At 38.2% G+C, this 25,207-nt stretch overlaps 1 protein-coding gene and 1 long non-coding RNA gene across 2 annotated transcripts in view; one reads left to right on the forward strand and one right to left on the reverse strand.

Annotated features, from left to right (window-relative positions):
* Nucleotides 1-8,560: 8,560 nt before the first annotated feature.
* NUP93 (nucleoporin 93) lies at nucleotides 8,561-24,079 on the reverse strand. Its single transcript, XM_072422807.1, is given in 20 exon segments — nucleotides 8,561-8,712; nucleotides 9,226-9,343; nucleotides 9,898-10,016; nucleotides 10,882-10,998; nucleotides 11,297-11,341; nucleotides 11,429-11,501; nucleotides 12,127-12,253; nucleotides 14,404-14,595; nucleotides 14,680-14,773; nucleotides 15,390-15,555; nucleotides 15,798-15,952; nucleotides 16,041-16,173; nucleotides 16,970-17,109; nucleotides 17,873-17,965; nucleotides 18,414-18,488; nucleotides 18,579-18,707; nucleotides 19,037-19,099; nucleotides 19,929-20,046; nucleotides 20,219-20,410; nucleotides 23,695-24,079. Coding segments are annotated over 20 exon segments (2,403 nt in total). The 5' UTR covers nucleotides 23,820-24,079; the 3' UTR covers nucleotides 8,561-8,583.
* The window catches only part of LOC140338553 (uncharacterized), a 6,958-nt gene continuing 5,270 nt past the window's right edge, over nucleotides 23,520-25,207 (forward strand). Inside the window, exon 1 of the long non-coding RNA XR_011922269.1 lies at nucleotides 23,520-23,607. This is a non-coding gene — a long non-coding RNA (uncharacterized lncRNA). The remainder of the gene's footprint in view (nucleotides 23,608-25,207) is intronic.

Here is a 25,207-nt window from a genome sequence, read left to right on the forward strand (position 1 = left end):
ATCATAGATATTTCTTCAGGTGATTAGTAGACTTTTCTAGATGGGAAAGGCTGCTGCTAGCGGGAAAAATGGCTGGAAACCAGTGCACTCGATGAGCCCTCCAGTGTTTCTCAAACATTTTAACATGAAGGAACCCCTGAAATAACTTTCATGTCTTCAGGAGACTATTGCTATAATTACTATACCAACAATCTACCCTACATTAGTTTAGTGGCCAGTGGGAAGAATGTCACCCTTACAGATAAAAAAGATAAATGGTACCTGTTATATTGTTCTGAGAGACACACGTTGCCCATTGCTAAAGGAACCCCCAGCCTCCTCTGGAGGAACCCTAGGGTTTTACAGAAACTCAGTTGAGAAATACCAGTAATGACTACAACATGTACAGCCAAGTTACGATGAGATAAAAAGCCAGCGTATGACCCTGTTTACAAGCATCTCCCAAAAATTGTAGTAGCGCTTTGTGATGCGCCAATCATTTAACTGTTGAAATGCAAAAGCAATTGCTAAACGGAGTGTAAATTAAATAGATATTATTGACTGAACTCACCTACCCTATTCCCGGTATGGATGTTTTCAGTCTCCGGACACCACAAAATTCTGGAAAATCATTATAGCATTTACATTGCTAGACAGAGATCAGCTGTAACATAAACACATTCTGAAGATTTTTCTGGTCTGCTTAGTGGGCTGGAGCCTAAAAATGGCAATGACCATCAGTCCAGACTTTGGAATTCATCAAATGGGCTTGCGTATCTTTCCTGTACAACATCTACCTGCTCTGTTCCAAACTAAAACAAAGCAAGTCTATAATGCATGAGCCAATGGTCTATCATTACAGTAACAGACCTACAATTTAGTTAATTCTATATTATCTACATAAAATAAGCTAGTTGAATAGCATACTTTTGTATTATAATTTACGTCATTTTCATTCTCTTCTGCTTAAATTTATAGATAGTTACCTAATATAATTAGCAGGCATGGGAATTTTCCATTATAACATAATACAGACTATACCATACAAGTGTTTCAAGTTTAATATCATTAAAAATATTCCATTTACTTTTTCCATACAACTTAAGTGGGATACGCAACTTAATTTACTATGTCCATAATTACCCTAGGAAGTCATTAATATATGTCCTTAAAATATGTACTTCTGTACCGGGCCACAGGAAGTTTACCTAGTATGGGGCCCAGAAGTTTCTAATAGAAGTCTTGGTTGTGGCAGTGGTGAAGTACCTCTCACACCCCTGACGCCCAAACTTAACATGAACTTTATGATGAATATTGGTCAATGCGAATCTGACGTTGTTCATGGATCCATCCTGATGGAAGGTGTTTTGTAGCCATAACACACTTCCCATCCTAAAATCACATGGTGCTCCTCTAAAGATACAGTACAGTTTGTCAAGTGATGTCAGTCTAGTACAAAGTGTGTTATTGGTAGGTTCACCAGGTGAAAACAAATAAAAAAAGAAGCTGAATACAGCATTCACATTTGAAGGCTGGTAAGATAGAACATTATATCTCACTACTGATTGGCCCCTACTGTTCTGTGTCTAACTCTCAATCTGAATTTTCTGTACAAGAAATCTGTACGGAGTCAAATGTATGTATGTGCATTGGTTAAATTATGTGCATTAATTATAAATAAAGATGTATTTTTTGCTTAGCACATACAGTAACTACATTACCATGACTGCCTGCAGATCAGCTTTATGTAAAAATCACTTTGAGATGGACTTGAACTAATAAGGGCTTTGTTTTTAAAACAGGGAATCTGACAGTCTGCAAACATTTCCTGGTGGGAATCATCTACTGCCATTGAAACACATGGATTTGGAAGATTACCACCAAGGGATGTTTGAGGGAATGTCAGATTCCCTGGTTAATAATCAGAGCCCTAAAAATCTTTATATTTCATAATAGCTGTCTGTGGTCTTTATGGTCAGCATGGGCATGTCACTATTACCCATGACCTGATCTTATTATTAGTAACATTGACATAGAGATATAGGGGAAAGGGAACAAGAAAATGGATAAAAGCAAATAGGGGCTTTCTGTTAGTCACATGTTATTTCCTTTAGTTCTATAAGCTACTTTGTCAGGTCACTCAAATCTTTATAATGGTTTGTTTTTTTATTGTACTTTTGTCCTCATCGTACGTACATTGTATTTATAAGTAGTGAACTCCTCTGCTTTTGTTAATTAAAATTAATAGTTGTTTGGGTCACATGCCACTGCAATACTTTCAGCAGATAAAATCTTCATCAAGAGCAATTCAGACAGAAAGCAAATTACTAACACTGGAAGGATCTGGGAAAGTTAATGGAAAATTTATATTGTCTGCCTTTGGGGCATATGTTGAGGTCTAAAAGCATTTAAGGGACTAAATTTGGTTTTGCTGTAAAAGACAAAACTCACTAGAAGAATTTTTTGAGGAGGTGTATTGCAATACCTATTTACAGCGCTAAGGATATAACTTTGTAAAAGGTAATAAAACAAACTGCAGTGAAAATCAAGGTATTAAAAAGGAAAGTTTTGGAAAGGGTACAGAAAAGATCCTGTCTTTTTTCTGTGTACCATTAGAAATTCCAGAGATACAACAGAAAGAGGAAATCTCATACTGGATTTTAGTCTCGAACACATTTGTCTTCACTCTATGCAAAAAAAGGTTTGCATAAAAACAGAAGGGATAAAAACGATTTGGATATACTTTTTTTTTTTTTTTATCTGTTAATAACCTTTGCCAAGTCTGGTTAACCAGTGAAAACCAGAACCAAGAATCACTGCAAATATAATATTGTTTTGGGGTTCTGTTAAAATATATAGACTAACTATATTTTGTATCATATAATTAGAGTCTGGGCAGATGTTCATTACATCTTAGCAGTTCATGCACATTTTCTCATCCTTGACTATGGTTGGGACATTAAGATGGTGAGCCCCTTTGAGAGACCGCTAGTGACATGAATATGGACTTTGTAAAGCGCTGCATAATATGTCAGCGCTATATTAATACTGTGTTACTGTTCCATCTATTTAAATTTCATTGCAAATACAGAAAAATACCTGTTGAGTGGCATTGATCACTCACTGTACTGTATCGGTGGAGGAGTACCATTGTCATCCTATAACATGAAGTGTTTAATATCTTCTCCTCTCCTTATCTCAAACAAACTGGACAGGTTTTGTTTTGATCTGCCAGAAATACAATGTGTTTACAAGGGGGTGCTGAGAAGTTCCTGTCTTTGCCCAGAAAGAAGAGAGCCAGAGTTATGAAATAACACATTTATTCAACATATTCCCACCGAGACTGATGCACTTGGTACAGCGTAGTTGCAGCTTTTCTAGAATGCAAATAACGTTCAAATAAAACTTTTGGTTGGGCCGTAAACCAGCTCTCAGCAGCATCTTTGACATCAGAAATGTCCTCAAAACGTTGTCCCTTAAGGGGTTTCTTCAAATTCGGGAACAGATAATAGTCCGAAGGGCCAGGTAAGGTGAGTAGAGGGGATGGTAGACCAATTGGAAACCCAGGGTGTTCAATTTGGCAGCCACAACATTGGACGTGTGCGCAGGTGCATTGTTCTGCAAAAAAAAAAAGGATCCCTTTCCACAGCGTTTCATCTTAATTGCCTCCTTCAGCTGGTCCAGGTTAGCATAATACTGTCCGGTGATACCAGAGCCCTGAGGTAGGTAGTCCACCAACAGAATACCGTCTTTGATCTAGAAGACAGAAGCCATGACTTTTTTTGGGCGATTTCTGGGTTCGGAACTTCTTCGGCCACGGGGACCCGCTGTAGCGCCATTCCTTTGACTGTTCCTTGGTTTCAGGATAATAGATGTGGAGCCAGGTTTCATCCTTAGTCACTAACCTAGCCAAAAAGTCCTGTGCAGCCTCAAAATGGGCCAAAAAAGCTTTGGATGCTTCAACCCGTTCCTTCTTCTGATCACTGTTCAAACATTTGGGCACCCACTTCACTAAAAGCTTGCGCATGTCTAGGATAGTGGTGATAACAAACCCAACACGCTTCCGTGAGATGTCAAGTATCTGGGCTATCTTTTTTGTGGATATTTGCCGGTCTTCAGCCCATGGACAGCATCCCAGGTTGCCGGGTCAGTTGATGTCTTCAATGGTGAAATGCCCAGTCTTGAGAGATATCCAAGTTTTGGACAGTGCTGTAGGAAGGACACTTCTCCCCCAGTGTTTGTGACTTCTCCGTGTGACTGTCCTTTGCCGACTTTCCCTGGAGAAACAAAAACTTCATGACGGCCCGTAACTCAAACGACGTAAAACTTGCTTGTGCCTCTGCCATCATAGCTTCTCACTAAAAGAAGACAGTTTTAAGACGACCTGATTATTTGCGCTGTTACATACCAAGATTTTAGGTTGTCATATGCCCCCACACTCATCTTTCTATTTCATCTGGAAGGGGGAAATGCCAGGAACTTCTCAGCACCCCCTTGTACAACTGGTTTGAAATGCTAGACAACCAAAAACCTCATCCTTTGCTCTAAGAGATGGATGAGGTGCTCCATATTTCAGAAGTTAGGAATTAAGGTAGATTTGAAGCACATGTGCTTGACTAGATATGAATACCAGCACCACTCCAGCAGCTCTCACCTGTGGGGTGGGATACAGGGCCACCACACCAACCTGTAGGATGTGCCAGTTCTTACTAAATGTAGGTCCGCTTCACCCCTCCCAGAGGCTTATTATTATAGTTATCAACATAGATTGGGCCCTCAAGATAGGATGATGTTTTATCAGGGGTTGTCTATATTTACTTCTGCATTCTATCAAATAGGTTTTGTGCCCTAAAGTTTGGCTTGTGGGTTTCTCATTTTATTCATATTTGGATATTTCAAAAATATTTGACTCAATTTATTTTTTGGAACAGAACTGATCAGACTGGCGTAATATTGCAAAAAAGGAACACGAGATATCATTTCTACAATTAAAATTACTTGTCTGATTGCTGCCTCGTCTGTGAAAATTTGCTAAGCTGTGCATAAGCAGCTTAGTATTGTTTGCTGATTATACCTGGTGCATTCCAGCTTCCCTTGCAGATGCTGGGCTTAAATAAACCTCAGAAGGCAAGCATGGGAGTTACGTAATCCCAATCCCAAGATGTCAGATCGATTCAACGAAGAGAAGATGGAGAAAATAGAGGAGCTTGTGACAGAACAGGGACAGGAGCGTATACAAAAGGGTTTGGTTCCAAAGCATTGCTTGTGGTATGTTGCTAGTTTAAATTCTAAAATTCTAAATTCTTGAGTGCTTTCAAAAGGTTTTTTAACGAAGAATACTGTGTTAGTTCTTGGGGTAGGTTTTCTAGTGGTAAATCATCCCAAACTCTGCTGAAAACATCCTAAAGCAAAACTAAAATATTTTGCATCAGTAGCTAAGGTCCCTCTCTCCAAGAACAGAGGGTTGTTAGCTGTTAAAATTGTTTTAGATAACATTTCTGGTAGGTTATGGACCAAAATGGAGTAGATACATTTTTGTTAGGGTTTACAGTTACTTTAATTAGCTTAGCCAATACTCATTACAGGCTTGCTTTAATGACCCCTGAATTAGTTAGCCTGAATAATAATTAGTCAGCTTCATTCATAAATTCTTCCCTTTGAAGCCTCTTAATTGTGCGTGTTTATTGATAGTCTTTCTCATTTCCAGTAGTAATTCTGTGCAGACCTATGCAAAATAGTTTCAGCTCCCTGTCCTGTATTGCAGGAGCAGGGGTAACTAATACAAATTAAAACAGTCATTTAAACTTTGCTAACAGGCAGCCAGTTTTCCATCTAACTGTGTCAGAAATTTTCTTTCCACTAATACTTCAGTACCTATGGTGACATTTAGAAATAGGTGTATTTATTACTCAAAGGTAGGTGCATCAAGCTATTGCTGAAGTTTTGTTTTATCTGAGGTTAGGTAGTATCAGATTATTCCACTTCTTTTTTTGTACACAAATATATAAAAAATGCCATTTTATAGACTATTTAGTCTTTTTCAATTACATAAAATCAGATTTAGAACTATTTTATATTGCAGGTTCTAACACTATACAATGTGAAAAAGTCCAAAGAGAGTGAAAACCTAAATCATCATACACAGACTTGTTTACGAAGATTACACAAAGATAACACAAGAACATTGTAACTTTCCTTTTGCTGGTTAGTTAGTATAGCCTCCAGCAATAGGTTTAGCTCTACGCTTCATGTAATACGAGACCTGCCAAGTAAAGAGAATTTAGGCAGACACGGGTGATCTGGCACAAGCCTAGATAATGAATTTGCCATTGCTGAGGAATGTTTAGTAACTTTTGAATTCGAATTAGAACAAGGGTGACAATAATGCCGATGTTGGGAACAGAAGTCCTAATAAGGCTATAGAGTACTCTAAAGAAAATAAAGTTGAACAGTAATTTTTGAATGTACATTTATATAAGAAAACAGTTCTTATTCTAAATGAACAAGACTTTTTTTTCTGCTACATACCTGGCACATAACACTAGAAGGGTCAGTCCAGTGGACACAAAGACACCATCATGCGGAATGAATTCTGCAACAAAATGTTGCCAATCATCCTCAGAAGATATTACCAGACTTTGTATACAGTTGCTTATATTATATATATATATATAAAAACTTTACACACAAACATAAAATACATCCTGGGTAGCTGTTTTGAGATCCCAATCAGTAAAAATCATTCCACTAAGGTATCTACAGTGTCTTCTGTTTTTGTGAGTCCACCTTTAAAAAATCTTTTGGGTAAAGGTAGGCCAAAAGCTTAAGTAGAATACCCTCTCTCCTACAACAAATTAAAATACAAATGTACACAGAGGTAAACATTTATTCCCAACACTTATTTAATAACTGTTTTTACCACTGTGACTTTACAACATGGTATCTCCCAAAAATTAAGGTTTCTATAGGAAAAATTGTAGTCTCTGAGACACCCTGGCTGCATTCTTAAGGTGTTTCATAAATTAATGAAACAAATTACATCTACTAAACATTGGTGACCATTATTCCTAAAACAAGTAAGAAATTATAATCAACCATTATCCTTGTTTTCATCCTTGGGGCCCCTTAAGGCATCTTAAATCCTAATCCAAGGCAATCTGTTGCAGTGTAATAAAACATGCATGTGTTAAGTTTGCATTTTTGCATCATTTGAAAGGGGTGCCTAAAAAACCTAGATGGATCAAAAATCAGACATGCTGCACAAATGTTGCAGTACCCCACAATGCATGTGCATTGGTGCGTTACTCACAATGATTAATATTGCAAGGACATACTATGCATTGCCACGGCCCACTGGCGTAAATGGGCTTGAAATGCTAGTTACTGGCTGTGTCCAGCTGTAATACTTTTAAATCACAGATTTGTAAAAGGAACAAAATAAAAGTCACATTTTGTTATCACTATACTTCCTCCAGGTCAGAGACAATAGATTAGAAACCAGACAGGCAGGTAAGTGCAATTTGCAGTACAAATTTGCAGATTTCTCTCATGACAACATACCTCTAAAATTGGGGAGTAAATCTACATGACTGCTCTGTACATGAGAAAATGAACTCTGTAGCCCTGACCTATTTTAAAAAATGTCTCATATTTGAAGTAAATGAATGTTAAATCATCTGGTGAAGCTAAATGTTTTGAGTATTAGGGATTTCATCTCATTATCAGGACTGACAGAAACTGAACAATGATGCCCCAAGATGAACCTCTAAATCTTTAAAAGCCAAAAAGCAGACAACAAAAGATGCCTACTGGCTAGAAAAGCTTTTTGACTTCCTGTAACTTCAAGTATATCTTTTAGATATACAGCTTTCACAAGGATAGTGCCCTTACTGGCCACTAAGGTACCCTTTTACAGGACAGCTGGTGGGGCTTAGTCAGGCCCCTGGAAAAACATAATCAGAAAGACACAGAAAAGACTGGCAAAAACCACTGGGTAAATTGGTATGCAGGCGGTCTAGAAACTTGTTTGGGTACCTACGTCTCTGAATGTACGTTAATTAGTCATTTATAATGCACTTTAAATGTCCCTATTTCAATGCAACTGGCCCTGGCCAATCTTTCAGTGAACACAGGCCAGCCCAGACACAAGGCTGCCACCAGCAAAATATTCAATCGCTTTTGTAAATTTAGCCAACTAAACAATTAACCCAATGTACTGCAAGAAATGATAGAAATCAAACCCTTTGTGCACTTTGAGAGACCCTTACATGAACATTTGCTGCAGGGAGAACACGTAAAGTGAAAACCATGTTTTGTGCATGTAGTGTAAGACATGGACACTTTCTACTGGCTGTCCAGCCCTGCTAGTATTTAGGAGAGGAGACTACTTGTTGATTTAGGTGAAATGCATGATAGGCCACTGATAGTTCATTGTTCCAATTACTTATTGGAGGCTCTGGGAGACTGTTCATTGATGTCCTCTTGCACTGACATCCGAGGTGCTGGATAAGCAACCCTAAAAAAATCACAACTGGATTGCAAATTTAGGGGAGAATGTTTCTCTTAAAAAAAAAGAAAAAAATACAAGGTTGGGGAGTGTTAGAATTAATGTGAAGATGTAAAAGAACACTGTAGTAAGAGACTACTTACCTCATCACTGAAATTCCTGAAAGCAGCTACTCTCTCGTCCACACTGTCCTGACTTAGAGGAACAATCTTCAGTTTTTCAATGATCTGTCATTAAGGAAAGTAAAAACAAACAAAAAAAAAAACAGGTTGTTAGAAAACTATAAAATCCAACATTCAAGTTATATTTGTATTTATGTATTTACATGTCCCCAACCGTTTTACCAAACAATCAATCAATCTAATGGGCTTCTCTGCTGACCAACATGAGGCTAAATTATACAGTTTTCTGCAAGGATCTATTGGTGTTTCTTACAGAGGTCTTGATGGCAGCTTATGCGCAAATTTCCTTTACTTGGCTTTGCTGTCAAATGATTTCAAGAAAAGCTCTAAAAAGTACAGCTTTTTTATGCTGAGCTGAAGATACTATAGTCAGTTTAGTACAAGCCAGTCCACCTAAGAGAATGAGAAAATATTGCAGTGCTCAAGAAAACCATGCATACAGTATTTTTTAAAAATAGCTGAATGGGTAAGAAAGTCTATATTTTACCCATTAATATTACACTAAAACAAAGCAAATAATACATTTTAAAACACAATTGTATCCTATTGCCAGCTTACATCAAAGGCAACATCAATATGACCGGTGTGATAACTATCGAAAAATGTCATCAAATCCAACAGCAGGTAAAATGTGGAACTGATAGATTTATCAGCACTTGTTCCCTGCGATCTGTACCTAGATGAAAAAGAAAATTGTGTTACTAAAACAGATTGTCAATTTTACTCCCAAAACCATAACTAAATCACTCTGTACACCTCCTCCTGTGTAATTGTTTGTATCTGCAACCCTGATTTATTGTACAGCACTATATAATAATAATAACTCCATTATTTAATAATAACTAAATGAGTGCTCAGGCCTGTCAGGGATACTGCAGCTGCCTTTTTTATTAGAAGAATGTATTAGTGTGACAGTCAGATCTACATATAGAATCCTGGACAACTGCAATTATTAGCTTTTGGAAAAGATTTACATTTTTTGCCCTACCAGAAACTATGCATTAGCAGTTTAATAAAATGCTTTGTAATACAAAAATGTTCATTTATTCATCTTTTAAATTTATTTGCACAAAAAGGTCCCTACTGATGTTTCAAAACAGAGTCTAATATCCATTATGCGTATTTATTTTACCCTGTATACTATATGCTGGTAAATGTTGCAATGTAACTATCTAAAAAGCTCACAACTGTATTTTTAAAACATTGGATACAAGAAGTGTAGATTCATACCTCTCGGCAATAGCGAAGGCCATGTTTTTCAGACGTTCCCTGTTGGATTGTGGAGTACTGATTTGGGCAACCACGGGACTCAACAACTTGTTTGTCAGTTCCAAAACTTTGTCTGGATTCTAGAGGAAAAAGCCACAAACTGAAAATCTAGGTAATAGGACTTCAACAATTATAGCTAACCTGCATGGCATTTTGAATTGTTTGCAATGAGGAAAAAAAATTCAACTGGGGACAACTGTGCTTGGATGGCTTTACATGCACTGTTTTCCCAAAAACCTCCTTTCTCATGTAAGTGCAAGTAATCCAGTAAATGACTTGCTTAGGGCAATTCACACATGAATGTACTGGATATTGGGAGCATTGCTGGGTACTGTGCTATACTTCACAATTAAAAACTCAAGTTAAAACAGACCTCAATGCAGAAAAAGTGCAGGCTGCATTTTTTTGTAGTGCAAAGGATATAGGAAGGAATAGGCCTTGTTCCCCCAACAGTATGTATTGATGCAGCAAATAAGACATCCATGTTTTTTTTCTAAAAAGCAATATGAAAAAAACCTGTCCCACACCAGTGACAATTTCCCCAATACTTTATAATCTAAAAAGAAAGGAAATCTGACAAAATAATTCCTTAAGTTCTTGAAGTGCATATATTAAATATGGAAGCACAGGAAGGATAGGACATTTTTAAACTGAATAAAGAACATGGTAACCATCTGTTTATTGCCTCTTCTTATACAGTTCAGATGTATTGCCTATTAATGGATTACATTTTATGCCCCTACCATAAAATACAACGATTAATTTTCTTAGGAACTTTTGCATACATTTTTGATTACATCTCAATACAACTTGTCCAACTTCCACATTAATAACACTGGAATGGGCCACAGGAAAATAGTGCAATTTCATGCAAATTTCATTTTTCTTTCAAAGTATGCATTTAAAGTTCTATCTAAATGACCCATTATGAAAAACACACATTACCTTGGCCAACTCATACAATTTAGCTGCTTCTTCGAACAAGCCCTTCTGTTCTGCCACAGATGCCACTTCACTAATAATTGGTTTTGTGTCTCTTGTAAACTTATCAATTGCACCAGGCTGCAAAGAAAGAAAACTCAATTAAATCAATCCAGTATATATTACAGTACATAATAAATGTTGACATAATTATACCAAAATATTATGCCAAGCAATAAGCCCCTGATACTGTCACCAGCGTAAGTGGTTGGACAACAGGTGAAAATTTGTCATGAGGCACAAGGGATTTTCCACAGGCTAAATTAGGCGAAACCAGCAGGTATTCGAAGCAAAATATAAAAACTTTTTTGTTTGCTAGTGCAACATCTCAAGCTAATTTAAAGTGTTTTGGAGGGGGCAGGTTTATGAAGTTAATTACCTTTCTGGTGCCATCATTCTCTAGTTTCCCCAAAAGCATGTCAAACTGCAAACACAAAGCAAAACAACATTAGGCATTTGCTACATACAGGAATTTCAAATAAGTGTCAAAAAAAATTGGTAATGTGTGTACCTCTCGGCTATCAATTACAAGTTCGCTTACACATCTCAGGAACATGTTCTTATCTTGACTGTCCTTCTCATTCCTGTAAGATATTGGTTTACTTATTAAAATGAAAGCCAGGTTACTGAGAACCATAATTCTTGTGCAAGGCATAGATAATGGAAAAAGCATCCATTACATCTGAAAGAGCAAGTGTCTGTTCCTGCAGCACTGATATACAAACAGCTCTCTGCATAATCTTTACTCAAACCTGCACTCGGAACAGCAGATCATCAACCTATGCGATATCACACATTCATTATCCATGATAATGATAATGTTAATGATAATGATAATGAGCTGAGCACAGTAAAGGGGAGCATAGAAGTATAAATCTCCCCAAAACAGTTTGGATGTCTAAAAGGCACCTCCTAATACAACATCTTGTCTATCTTCCTGTTCCAATTACAAATGCAAAATGCTGAATTTTCTATTATGCTCTGCTCCAGTAAGAGAATAACAAGGACAAATAGGGTACCAGTGGGGTCATAGTAAAAATTCAACATAGTTTCTATTTATTGCTAATGCTAAAATTAAAAAAACATTAGGCTACATGTGCTCTTTATTGCAACAAAGCCTGACATTATATGTGTAAACCCTTATGATCAAATCTTTATTTTAGACAGGATGTAGCCAGTGCTAGCCTGAATTGAAATGTTTCTGTTCACCTGAGAAAGTAAAAGTATTGTAAGGCTTCTCGTGGGTCAGTGGACTCAAACTTCCGAGTGTACAGCATTAGGAGGCGGACAAAATTTAGGCGCCGAATACCAACAGGGTCCCCAGTCTCCTGACTTACTGCACAGAAACAAACATGAACATTATTAAAAGTTGCTTAACACAATATTACAAACACAACACTAATACACAAATAATTATTTCTAAATAATAGTTTACCCATATTTCAGACCTAGTTGTATGACATGCTAATAAAAAAAATCTGCTAAACTGGAAAATTGGCAGAAATCTGCAACACAGCTCAGATCTCAGGAAATAAAGAATTGAAGATAAGTCTAAAGCCTATGTTAGAACTTGTTGGATTAGTCAAAATCCATTTGTGTGGTGTGAGGAGAAGCTGCAATACCTGGTAGTTCTAATCCCCAAAAACCTAACTTTGTGAAGTGAGTTTTGTGAAGGAACAACTTTTGGGGTGGTCCAACCTAACCTATTGTATCTGAGGAGAATTAGTTTAAATAAAATTATCATAGTCCCAAACCTCAAATACACCATTCAAGTGTTACTCCTTATTTTGAAGACACTACGCTTAAAGGAGCTCTATAAAATCTTCAGAACTTTTGAGTGGGCAAGCCACCCTCAATTTCCCAGATGTGGAGCTTTGTAGTTGGGCAGCCATTAGTAGATAACATTTAGGATTGGCTCCGTGGCATGCCTTGTTATGCAAACTCAGGGTTAGACCTGCAAACTATACCCCAGCTCAGCCTACATCATATACTGCTTATCCTGAAGGAATGGTAACCCTCGATATTAGATTTCTAGACTGTCCACTGACCCATATTTCCGCCTTTGAGGGCAAAGTCCTTGGTTTATCCGGTGACCTGTAAACTGCTCTCTTTTGAAACAGAATATTTTTTGTATCCTCTTTACATAACTGCGCATCTCTGCCATCCTGAATAACCTGTCAGCATGGGACTGGACTAATCCTTTAGATCAGCACCAAAACCACCCAGACAGGCGATGGTGGGCGAGGTCTATCTCTGATATAGAACTACCTATGCAGACTGTTAGAGGGCACTGAGCAAATGGAAGGAACCTTTTTCTAATAGGACACCAGTAGATACTTTAGCAGACTTTAGGCAGGCTTGGAGGGAAATCTCCTCCTTAATATATAGGATGATTACATAGGATTTTCCCCAGGGCCTTTTTTTTGCCCCCTCTGTTCCTTCCAGGTGGGAACCAGTGCTTCCCCAATTGCCTAAAATATGCAGCCACTGAAGCAAGATCCACACCACATGTTATGAGACTACCCCAAGATTAGGCACTTTTAGAACTCAGTGATGAAATATGCCCAAGAACATCTGGTGAATTGCCCATCTTTGTCCCGAGAAGGCAATTTTTGGAACATTTGATCTGCAAAGATTACAAAGGGATGCAAAAACTTGTTTCAATCTTATCAATGGTAGCCAAGAAAACTGTACTATGCAGATTGAAGCCCTAACCCCCTGCCCAGATGGAATAGATTGAGACTTCGGGTAATGTTTTTTTTCACTGTATGGGAATTTTTTGTGCAGGCTCTACCCATGTATAAAATAGTGCATTATCAAAATGTTCGAGCAGACATCAGCGTATGTTTGAAGGTAACTGGATATGAACCCCCAGTCTGGCTTTTATAAATGATAAAAATAATATCTCTTTTTCCATTTTATGTAGCATCACCTAATTTAAGTTAGTTATTGGTTTTCTTTCTTGACTTTCACACCCCCCCCTTTCTTTTTTTTCTGACACTTTGAATATACGTGCACTAAAGGTTAACATCAATGCCACATTAATGTCTTCTGATTCATTATACATGTACTCCTTGCAGAAATAAATAAATGAATCAGATAATTGAGGAATGTATGAAAAAGTTGGGGGCATGAAATTCTATATTTATCCTTTTTAATGAAGGAGTATAGTATCACACAAACTAATCTTGATGTAGATAATAAGAAAGATGTTATGCAGTGAAAGAGCTCCCATAATGCTCCCCTTATATCAGTTTTGTTCAAAACAAGTGAATATATACCAAGTCTAATAAAGACTGACAAGTTTCTATAAAATATTTTCTATTGATTTACTACAACTTCATCATCAAGAGATGGATGGCTCTTAGAAATAAAAAAAAAAAAAAAAAAGATATTAAAGTCACAGTAACATCATACACAAGGTAGAAAATGTTATCATAGAGGGCCTTTCTTTTAGTTAACAGACATGGTATCAATAGTACTTACATAACTGTGCGCTCTGCCCAGATGACTTTAGTAGTAGTCGGAGTTCAAAGAGAACCAATGCGACATGCACAGCATGGCACCGAGTCCGTTCCATACGGAACAAGTAGGCGATAGCAGCTTCAAACTGAGCAGTGAGGAAAAGTACTTGAAAATACAGGAATGGCTGCTGGTTCACTGCAAAGTGTGATTCGCCTGGGAAACGAGAAATATGAAATGGAACTTGTTTCATAACCACCCAAAAAAGTGTGATGTATATTTGACCCTACTCATATTTACCATAATCTTCAAGAAGCTGCTTCTGAAATTGTGGTAATGTCAGTCTGTCTTGAGCCGAGCTGCTGGTGTCATCATCAAAACAAATTTGATTCAACTAGGTAAAGCACAGATTGATCAGGTGAAACTGCAGCCCTATACAAGGTCTATGGTTTTAGGTATACAGGTAATAATTATAGACCCATATATACAGGTAATATCCAAAAGTCTACACGTACATATAATAAGTACAGCTCAACACATAATTACAGCTTCATGCTACCTTGGTAAACCTCTCCACAAACAGAAAGTTCAGAATGCCTATGTTATTCAACAGGCTTCTCCATACCTGGAAATTTCACACATTCTCTTTGCTTCTGGGGGCTGAATAAAGTGGCAGGGGAGGTAAGAAAAGGCATTTATATAATGCTGAGGAAGCTAGTTTAATTCTCTTCCAAAGAAAAATGTTTTTCACCTATTTAAAATACACATTTTAGACCTGGAGAGTACTTCAGATATCCAAAACAAAGCATTACCATTGTAGAATAAAATGGAAGAATTTCAATGGAAGAAATGTTATTATGTCACATGATAGTTGCACTACTATTGCTTGGCTCTGCATAATCTTAAATTGTTAATCATTCTACTAGCAATCTTGAACATACCCACTAAAAGATCATATATGCATACTACAATGTGGAAAAAAATAGGTAGAGAATGCAGCAGTAACTCACCTTCAGCCATAAGTAATCTTCTGTTTTATCTGCTACCTCACTATGATTATCTGCAACATCACATCGACCAATTAAACAGTATACAGCCCTCTTATAAGGGTCTGTACTTGAACGCACAGCTCTTCTGTAATGGAGTCGCAGTTTGTTTTCTGTCTTTTAATGTAGCCTAACCATTGAAAAAAAAAAAAAAAAAAAAATCCCTAAGTTGTTATCTAAAAAAAAAAAAAAAAAAAAAAAACTAGCTAGTAAATCTATTACTTTTACAAGAAAACATATTCTAATAAGTTTTTTTTGTTCAGTTAACACCTACAAAAAAAAAATAAATAAAAAAAAACTGCATTGCAATTCAATTCATGTTTTGAGGTCTCAAAAATACAGCACAAAAGAATGAAAGTTTTATTCCATTACCTGCGATCGTTGTGTACATATTCCTGGAACCAGTTCTTAAACTCTCCCAGCTGATGCTGCAATCTGTTTACCACCTGTTGAGCTGCTGAGATATCACCACAGCGTAAGCAGTAGTAGATAAGTGCCCAAACTGGATAGCCCTCCAGCTCACCATCCTAAAGGCAGAGGAAAAAAAATGAAAAATAATTTCTCTGTTTAGCCACACCACAAGTATTTTATTGCAAGTCAATGTGGTTTACCCACCTGCAGCCCAGGTATTGGAGCTGGCAGCCTAATATTAAGGAAGCTTCGAACTAAATTGAAAGTGGAAGGAATTCCTCCCAGTTGAGCCTGCTGTAGGTTAGCATACACGCTCTTCATGGTGTAGTCCCGATAACTGAACAAAATTCACAAAAAAAAAAATAATACATTGTACCTAAACCCAAAATGTTTTTTTTCTCTTTTTTTGGATACAAATGTAAATGATTTAAATGTTAAACAGGTTATATTTTTATTCAGGCAACTTTCCTTTCACTCCCTGTCCCGCTGCTACAACAGAGATGAGACAAAATTTCTCTAAAGCGAATATGTTCTCACACAATTGTCATAATGGCTCCAGATAACTCCCCCTCACTTCATGATCTGGCAACCACAACATTGTATATTTCCCCTCACTTGAAGTTCAATGACAATGATCACCAAACCAAAATAGAGTGGGTGAACATGCAGCAATAAAAGCCCGGCAAAGGAGATACAATCTAAGGGAGTGTTTCTGAACCAGGGTACCATGGAACCCTAAGGTTCATTCAAAACAATGAGCAGTTTCTGTTCCTCGTGTTACTGTAACTGATATCAGTGATCTTTTTGGCTATCTGTAAGGGTGACATTCTTCCCAATAACCAGCAATGTAAGCGGAATTTTTCCTACTGATCTCTACACTAATGTACAGAAAGTTGAGGATATAGTAATTATAGAAGGCGTTCCCTGAGGACCTGAAAACTATTTCAAGGGGTTCACTCATTTTTAAAAGGTCGAGGAACACTGCTCTAGGGTCAGAAATGTAATTCAGGATTGATCACTTAGGATATTTTTTTAATTTTTTTTTAACAAGACAAAAATCTAAATAAAATGTTAGCCAAGACCCATGACACCAGAAATTAGTCTAATAAATAGCTGATTAAAATCCAACTTACCTGTCCTCTAAGAATTTTAATGCCTGTCTTACAAATTCAGTCTGCATCTGGACTGAGCAACGACTTTTCAGTGTATCTGTGGCAGGAACTAGCAGGACATCTGTCATCTGCTTCACCATCAACCAAACATCAGATACATTCTGTAGGGAGACCAAGAGAAAGCATGAGTATTAATTATCCAACACATTTATGTACATAACCTCACCGAGATAAACAATCTACTAAATTAGATGATGTTAGTATGTGCTTCAGGTGTTTATCCTAACACTTCCTTCACTAATTTGTGACTCTAAACAGGCAAGCAACCCAATTGTTTGTTGAGATACCACTTAATAATATAGCAAGGACAATATGACAGCCCTGAGGTATTTAGACTTTTTAGGCCTTTTTGCAATAGCCACTCTCTTACATCTACCCTAACTGGTTCTTCAAAAAAGCAAATGAGAGCATTTAACCAAACAGAAATTTCCTTTCACTTTTTTGAAGGTGCATCTGTTATACCAGACCTATGGGAACTACCATTGTGCACCTAAACCTGAAAATGATAATTAACTCAGGACTGAAGCCAGACAGAAACCTGAATAACCCATGCAAAAAACATAAATCATTAGGTTAGCAACTTGCAATAATAAAGCTAAAAAAATTGGTACAATAGCCTAGCCAGTAGAGGCTAAGAAAGAATTGCTTTCAGCTGCAAAAGAATAGGTGGGTTCAGTTTGGCTTTAAATTACCAAGAAAATGGGGAGCAAGAGCTGGAGGGTTAGAGGATTACTATAGTACAGTACACTACATGAAATAGTTTAGCTGAGAAGTGAACTCATAATCAATAAAAAGCATACAACATATCATCTTCAGCCTTTTATGGTTCTGAACTATATGATGAAGTTGGTGTTAGATTTGTACCTTGTCATCCAGTTTTTCAGCAACTGTTGTGAACAAATCCACAAGACTGGGTTGTAGGTTTCCACTCACAACTTTCTCATTGTACACATAAATCTAAAAAAAACAAAACAATACAGTTTATTCTGCTATTTAAAGTTAGAGTGGCGACCATTATTTAGAAAAACAAATCAAATTGTCATATAGAAAAAAGCAATCAAACTAGCAGCATTGCCAAGGTAGTCCTAAACATACAAGTTTAATAGAACTGGAATCTCAGACACAGGGCAGCATACTGTCTTTTCAGTTTGTTTACATCTAGCACCATTCTGGCCATGCCTGTGCAATACAGCCCCAAAGATTTTAATAGGGCTACATAGGGATCTATCAAAGATGCACACAAGTACAAGCGTAAGCACTGCAGACTATTGTACTTCTGCCCCTGTCAAGCACTTAGTCCAGGTTGTGTGTATGTTCCCTATATATGTCCAGGTTCAGTTTTCATTCTGAAACACAGACCTAGTTCAAAGGAAGTGCAATCCTTTTTTATTATGGTTCTACTTACCTGTCGCGCATATGCCATTTCGACACTATCCAAAGAACTGCGACCTGGGGGTCCAAGTTCACTGATGTAACTTGTCTAAAGGGGCAACAAAGAAACCAAGTTAAAAGTGTATTTATTTACCTTGTAATTGTGGACAATTTCGGAGTTTAAAATGAGATGACAAACCTCTGCTTCCTGGGAAAAGCCCAAATCATCTTCTCCAGATGCAAGCAGTGTGTGGAGAATCCTCTGTTTCACCTGTTCCCACTCAACAAACATTGACTCCCTGTGGTACTCTTCTGCCATGGCAAACGTCTACAGTACAAGCAAATATATCCAACATCAATTCAAGTTCTCTAAAGATTAAAGCGGAACTAAACCATTCTATAATTTACAGCACTTTCTTAGCCAACAATTTGCTAATGTATTGGCACTGCATATGTCAATAGCCCTGACAGCAGCCATATGGTGGATTGTTTATGAAGTTTAAGATGCGTGCAGATAAAAGCACACTAGCTACTGTGAAAAATACCACCAAAGACATGTTTTAAATGCAAATGTTTAGGAAGTTTAGTTCCGCTTTAGGAAACAGTAACAATTCTATTGCAAGAAAAATTGAGTTTGTGTTTCAGAGAGAAACTCACTCTTCTACGGGATTCTTCTATTGCTGCAAATAGTGCGTTGTCTTTTTCATTTTTTAGGAATCCCTGAAAGAAAAATCCAATATTAGAGATCAGCATATAACAAGCCCAATGTTCTCCCCAGCTGGCACTTTTCAACTACTAAAGAGTTGGGTCAAATACAAGGGCCATGACCCACCTACCGCTTCTTCCCACCTATCTTAAATTTTTTTTCCCTGGGAAAAATACTGAAGCCAGTGTAGCACCACCACCAAACAGTTTTCTACGGCTCATGACAACAAGCAACCTGGCTTATCAGCTTGATATAAAGCATGTCACATTTGACATTGTGCTCTTTTACTATTAAAGAGACCCAGTCACCAAAAATACAGTGAAAATAAACATAAAAATAGTAAATGCCTACCTCTCCCACTGCCTGCACTGCTAAATAAGATATGTCTTGAAGTCTCTCTAGCAACCTCACTTTCAGAAATATCAATCTCCAGGTTCCCCATAATGCTTATTGATTCAATCAGCCCATACATCAGCAGAAGTAACAGTAATGATGCAGAAATACATAGGCAGAAGCAAGGAGTCCAGCAGAAGACACAAAAACATTGACACTCCACAAAAATATTGCGCAGTGCGGGGACTTTCAGTATTTCCACATTTAAAAACAAGGTCCCTTTAGGTGGGCATTGTATGTACTATTATTGTAGACGTACCAAAAGTCATTATTATAGGGCCCCAACTGATAAATCTCTGGGATGTGTACATTTCATGGCCGAGGACCACAAACAACAAATGCGATGCGTGTGTGTGTGTGTATATATGTATGTATATATTATATATATAATGCACAATACAAACAAACAATCTTACACATATAGGCTAGACTTATCAGGCACAAACTCACCTGGATATCTGTGTCCTTCACTGGTTCAAGAGGCTCAAATGTTGTAACTGCACTGAGACTCTCTAGTCTTTGAGATATGTGAGAAATGTCCAAACCTCTGGAACCCAACAAAACAGACCTAAAGATGGGACAAAAGCAAAGTCTGAGCCATTTGCTATCACAACAGCCTCACAAACCACTTTTCTTCCTTAGTTTAAAGACAACAGGCATATTGGTATTAATTTTTTGCTGAAGCCAAGTTATCTGTTGAATGTACGTTTTGCATATAATTAGGTCAGGTTAGTTCTTACGCTTTAACATTGGCTGACTCCTGGGAGGTACGGGTCATAGTCCTGGAACGGAGCCTCTCTCCAGCCTGCTGGATTTCCTGAAGATTTCTTTCCACATGAGGAAGCTCTGTGATTCCTTCAGTCTCTGCAGCCAACTGTTCGGCCTGCTGCAGGAGCTCTCCAAACCCCTCGCCGTCCATTATGGGGGTAGATCTGTAACATGCATTATGTTAGTATTTTCAGAACGTTTAAACCAATGAGAAAGCTGAAAGATCATGATTACCTGTCTCAGAAATACATTTATACATTAGCTACTTTCATGCATACTTGTATTATAGTAATCCGGACAGTAACCACATAAAAATTCCAACTCTTATGTAGATTAGAAAATAATACAAGTTAAAGGAAGGATGTAGCTGATTATCAGGAAGAATTAATCACTTCATATGTACAGCAAATGAAGCACTTCATATGTACAGCAATACTCACTTGTATACTTGGTTAGCACACTGGCCTTTGCAGCACTAGGTCACAGGTCTCCCTGTGTCTGCTGGGGTTTCCTACCACATCCCATAAACATGCAGTTAGGTTTATTGGCTTTCCCTCAAAAAATTGACTGAGATAGACATATGACTGAGATACAGACATTAGATTGTAGGCCCCTTTGAGAGACAGCTACTGACATGACTATGGACTTTGTAAAGTGCTGCGTAATATGTTGTGTTATATAAAAACAGTGTAATAATAACAATAATAATAATATTTGCTATCCACACAGCAGATGCAGAAGAGACGACTCCTACTTTTCACTAAATTGTAATTTGCTCTGCTCATTGGTTCAGGCAGGTGAGATAACATGACATACTAATGATAATAATGCCATAACCTTTTTTCCAAGGGCCCTGTTAGGGTTTTATTGCCATCTCTGCCCCCTCTGGAGGAATTTATCATCTTACTGTTTTTTTAAATAAAAATAGGGACAATTTGACAAAAAAATGGTTGTCATTAGAACAATACTACAAAACTAACAAAACAAAGTAGGGAATTCCTTGCAAGTATTAATAAGAAATATATACATAAGATCTTTATAAATGTATAGCTATCCTAATCAGTGTATTTATGCTTAGGCTGAAACAATATTAAGTCTATTAGGTATTACACAATTCTATTATCATCTATCCCCTGAAGAAGCGGTTTCATCCATGAATTGCATCAGGAAATATCTGATAGGGTTGGATAGTTTTCCTCTGTTAGTTGAATATGACACTATCATATGTTTTTTTTTAACATTTTTTAGTATATGTTTAAAAAAATGTTTGTTGTATTTATTAAAGGTCTTCTGTATATTTCTTATTGATACTTGGCAGGAATTCTCTATTTTGTTTGTTCTTCATTTATGTATAAATTATGGGTGGTATGGCAATTTATTGATCGCCACTCAATAGATAGCATATTTTTGTCATTAGGACAAGACAAATAGAGAAAATATTCCAAATGGGACACTTATTAGGCTATACCAGAATTATCCGAAGTTTGAAGAGATTCCCACGTACTTTTCTTGTCTCCAAGAAAGGGAGACTCCCAAGTGGGAAGCAACGTGGGTTTTTACTGCTACACTAGTGTGCTTCTAAAATTGGGCATTTTATACAGAATATTTTTAAAATTAAACAGAACTAATTTTTTCAAAAAACTGTGATCAGGGCAGGTCCTTTATTGCAGAAGAGACAAGAGATATCTCTTATGCAATAAAATAACCTTACCTCCCTGACTGCCACTTTTTTAAATACACTCCTCCGTCCCTGATTCTCCATTGGCATTGCCATCTTCTTCTTCTGTATCCTGATCTTTGGCCATTTTGATCAGCCTGGCAAAGATGCTGTAGCTCCCACAGTCACCCAGGAATTTAATCTGTCTTGGCAGTCACTCAGGAAGTAGCGGGTAGTTTGGTTTCCTACACTGTGCTGTGGAAGTGTAGACAGAACAGGACAGCAATCAAGAAGGTAAGTAAATCTTACTGCTGAAGGGACACCACACGTCCCTACCTGCAATAAAGACCTGTACGATCACAAATTTTGAACTTTAGTTCCACTTTAAGGCTAACTATTAAAGCGGAACTAAAGTCCCACTTTGAAAATTCAGGCAGGTGTTTATTACAAAGCATACAGGTGATGGGCCTTCTGAACTATTTCTTATCTGCGTGATTGCAGGCTGGCAGATTTCACTGAGCTGCACAGGATACCCAGCGATCCCGAACTCCTGTACTGGGGTTCTGTCATCCTGGCCCAGCCAATCAAGATGGCCAAAGATCAGGATACAGAAAGGAGAAGATGGCAGTGTCAATGAAAGAACATATGTGTATTGATGGATTTACTCCCGCTTTAAGTCCCAATGAAAGGTCCAGTACATTTTTGGCTGCATTTGCTGGAGATATTGTGTACACTTTTGAAGTGGTTTGGTGCTCCTTCTATATCTGTCTGGCCCGGGATCTGTGATGTGAGCTGCCATTGTTCTGTGAAGATTGCAGATCCTACAGATGGGCTCAGATATGGTAGCATCTCATGCATTTGTGTCATTAGGTGTTTGAACCATAAGTCCTATAAACAATGACTACCACTGCCAGGGGCCTGAATATGGTAGCCACCTGGCAGCATTTTCTAAAGCTACGTACACACATCCGATGGTTCTCGCCCAATAATCGGCTCAGGGCCGATTACCGTATAAGATCCTTTCCAATAACAATACTTGCACGTGTGTATGCGGCTTTAGATCTGGAAGCCTACAACTTGTAACCAGTGAGGATGGAAGCTCTGCTCTACAGATCAGGGATAAAGGGGCCCTATTCTCAGTTTGGCCATAGCAGCCTCTGTATGTCAGTGACTACAATCACGTGTGCAGTGATATGAACATAGACAGTACAGAAAAGCATGGCCCTGCATCTCATTATGGAGGAGGCACCCGGATTATAAAAGACGCTGAGCCCCCATACCGTGTGTTGTGACTTCATTTTACATATCAGGGATATCACTGCACGAATATGACAGGTCCGCTTCAACAGCTTCCCACAGCTTAAAAAAAGGAAACAATATGTCCTTGGCAGCATGTTGGGAGTTCTACTACATAACTAAGGGACGGGGCATCGAACTTTGTAGCTCCCCCCCGGCCAGCACACAGACACCACACGTTGCTCCGCTTTCCTCATATTGCAGCCCTCCATACCTGCACAGCGATCTCCTCGCGCTCTCCGGCTCTTTCTCGCTGATTGGCTCCCTTCCTCCCAGCATGCTTCACGGCTTTCAAAAAACTTTATTGAGCGTGCAAGAGTGCAGAAAGTAGCGGAACAGTCGTACTAGAATGGAGTGTTATATGGGAGCTAAAGGCAGCGAGCTAGCCAACTCAATCTCTAAATCATGGTATAATGATAATATAATACAATCTAATTATTATGTTACAGAATTGTCTTTTTTATAAATTAAGCTAACTTGGTACAAAAACTTTACCCGTCCGTAACTGTGGGTAATTCGTTATAATCCAAACTGAGAGGATTATAAATAGATGTGTAGCTCTGAGCAGAGTCAGGTGGGAGCCGCTCCAGATGAAGACACAGGTAAGGCTGAAACGGCATGGGCTGGTTTTTGTAAATGCATGTAAATTGGTGTTTTTCTGCGTTAACCCCAAGCGACACACCGGGACCCCGTGTTGGGGTGACACGCCATGGCACCCCGTCACACTGCTACCACCCAACAATCCAAAACCTATCACCTGTGATTTGACGAGGATGGTAACAGTGTGACAGGGGGTGCCATGAGGTGGGCCTTTTGATTGGACGATATCAAAGCCTGTGATTGGACGATTTCAATCCAAAAATACTGACCTGTGATTTGAGGATCTCAATCCATGACAGTTGGGAGGGTTATAAATAAGTGTGTAGCTCTGAGCAGAGTCAGTAAAACGATGGAAACTGCCCCATTGAAATCAATGGAAGCATTTTCCTGCATTTTTAAATGTTTTTCTGTTAACCCCAAGTGACCCACAAACACTTGGGACTCTGTGTTGGGGTGACATTCCATGGTACCCCATGTCACACTGCTACCCCTGTTAGTGTGACACTTGCACACACATTGGTACCCCCCACCCCAACAATCCAAAACCTCTCTCCTGTGATTGGACAATTTCAATCCAAGGGCAGTCACCTGTGATTGGAGGATCTCTATCCATGACAGTTGGGAGGGTTATAAATAGATGTGTAGCTCTGAGGAGAGTCAGTTGGGAGCCGCTCCAGTTGAAGACACAGGTAAGGCAGGAGCTGCATGGACTGGTTTTAAAAACGCATTTAAGTATGCTTACTGTATTTATATGCTTTTTTTATACACTTTTATTAGCGTTGTAAAGCTTGCCTTTAAACGCTAAAAAACACTGCCGTTTCCCCACCATGCTGTCGGGGCTGCCGCGCGCTTCACACGGCCGTTTCCCCACCGTGCTGTCGGGGCTGCCACACACATAAATATCCTAAAGCCAGAAAGTTTACAAAAGGAGCTGGAATAAGCTTCCAATTGTTTTAAGGTTTTTAAGGTTCATCTTATTCAAGATTGGGAAACCTAAAAAGGAAAGTGGGGGTCTTTGGACTTTTACCCCTAAACAACACGTGACTTTCATTTCAAATTATATGAAACCCATGGATTCCGCGTGAGGTCCACACCTGGGCATGTGTTTAAAAAAAAAAAATATATGTGTGTGTTAATATATGTATGTATATATGTGTGTGTGTGTGTGTATATGTATGTGTGTATATATATATGTATGTATATTTGTGTATTTGTGTGTATGTATATGAACCCGTGGCAGGGAGACATTCACACACACACTTGGACCCCGTAGCGGGATAACATACACTGGAAATTATTCACCATGGAAATGATTCTGTGATCATCCACCGTTGTTGTCTTCCGTGGACGTCCAGGTCTTTTGGCGTTGCTGAGTTCATCAGTGCTTTGTTTCTTTCTCATGATGTAC

The sequence above is a fragment of the Pyxicephalus adspersus genome, chromosome 9, assembly GCF_032062135.1.
Source record: "Pyxicephalus adspersus chromosome 9, UCB_Pads_2.0, whole genome shotgun sequence".
Lineage (NCBI taxonomy): Eukaryota > Metazoa > Chordata > Amphibia > Anura > Pyxicephalidae > Pyxicephalus > Pyxicephalus adspersus.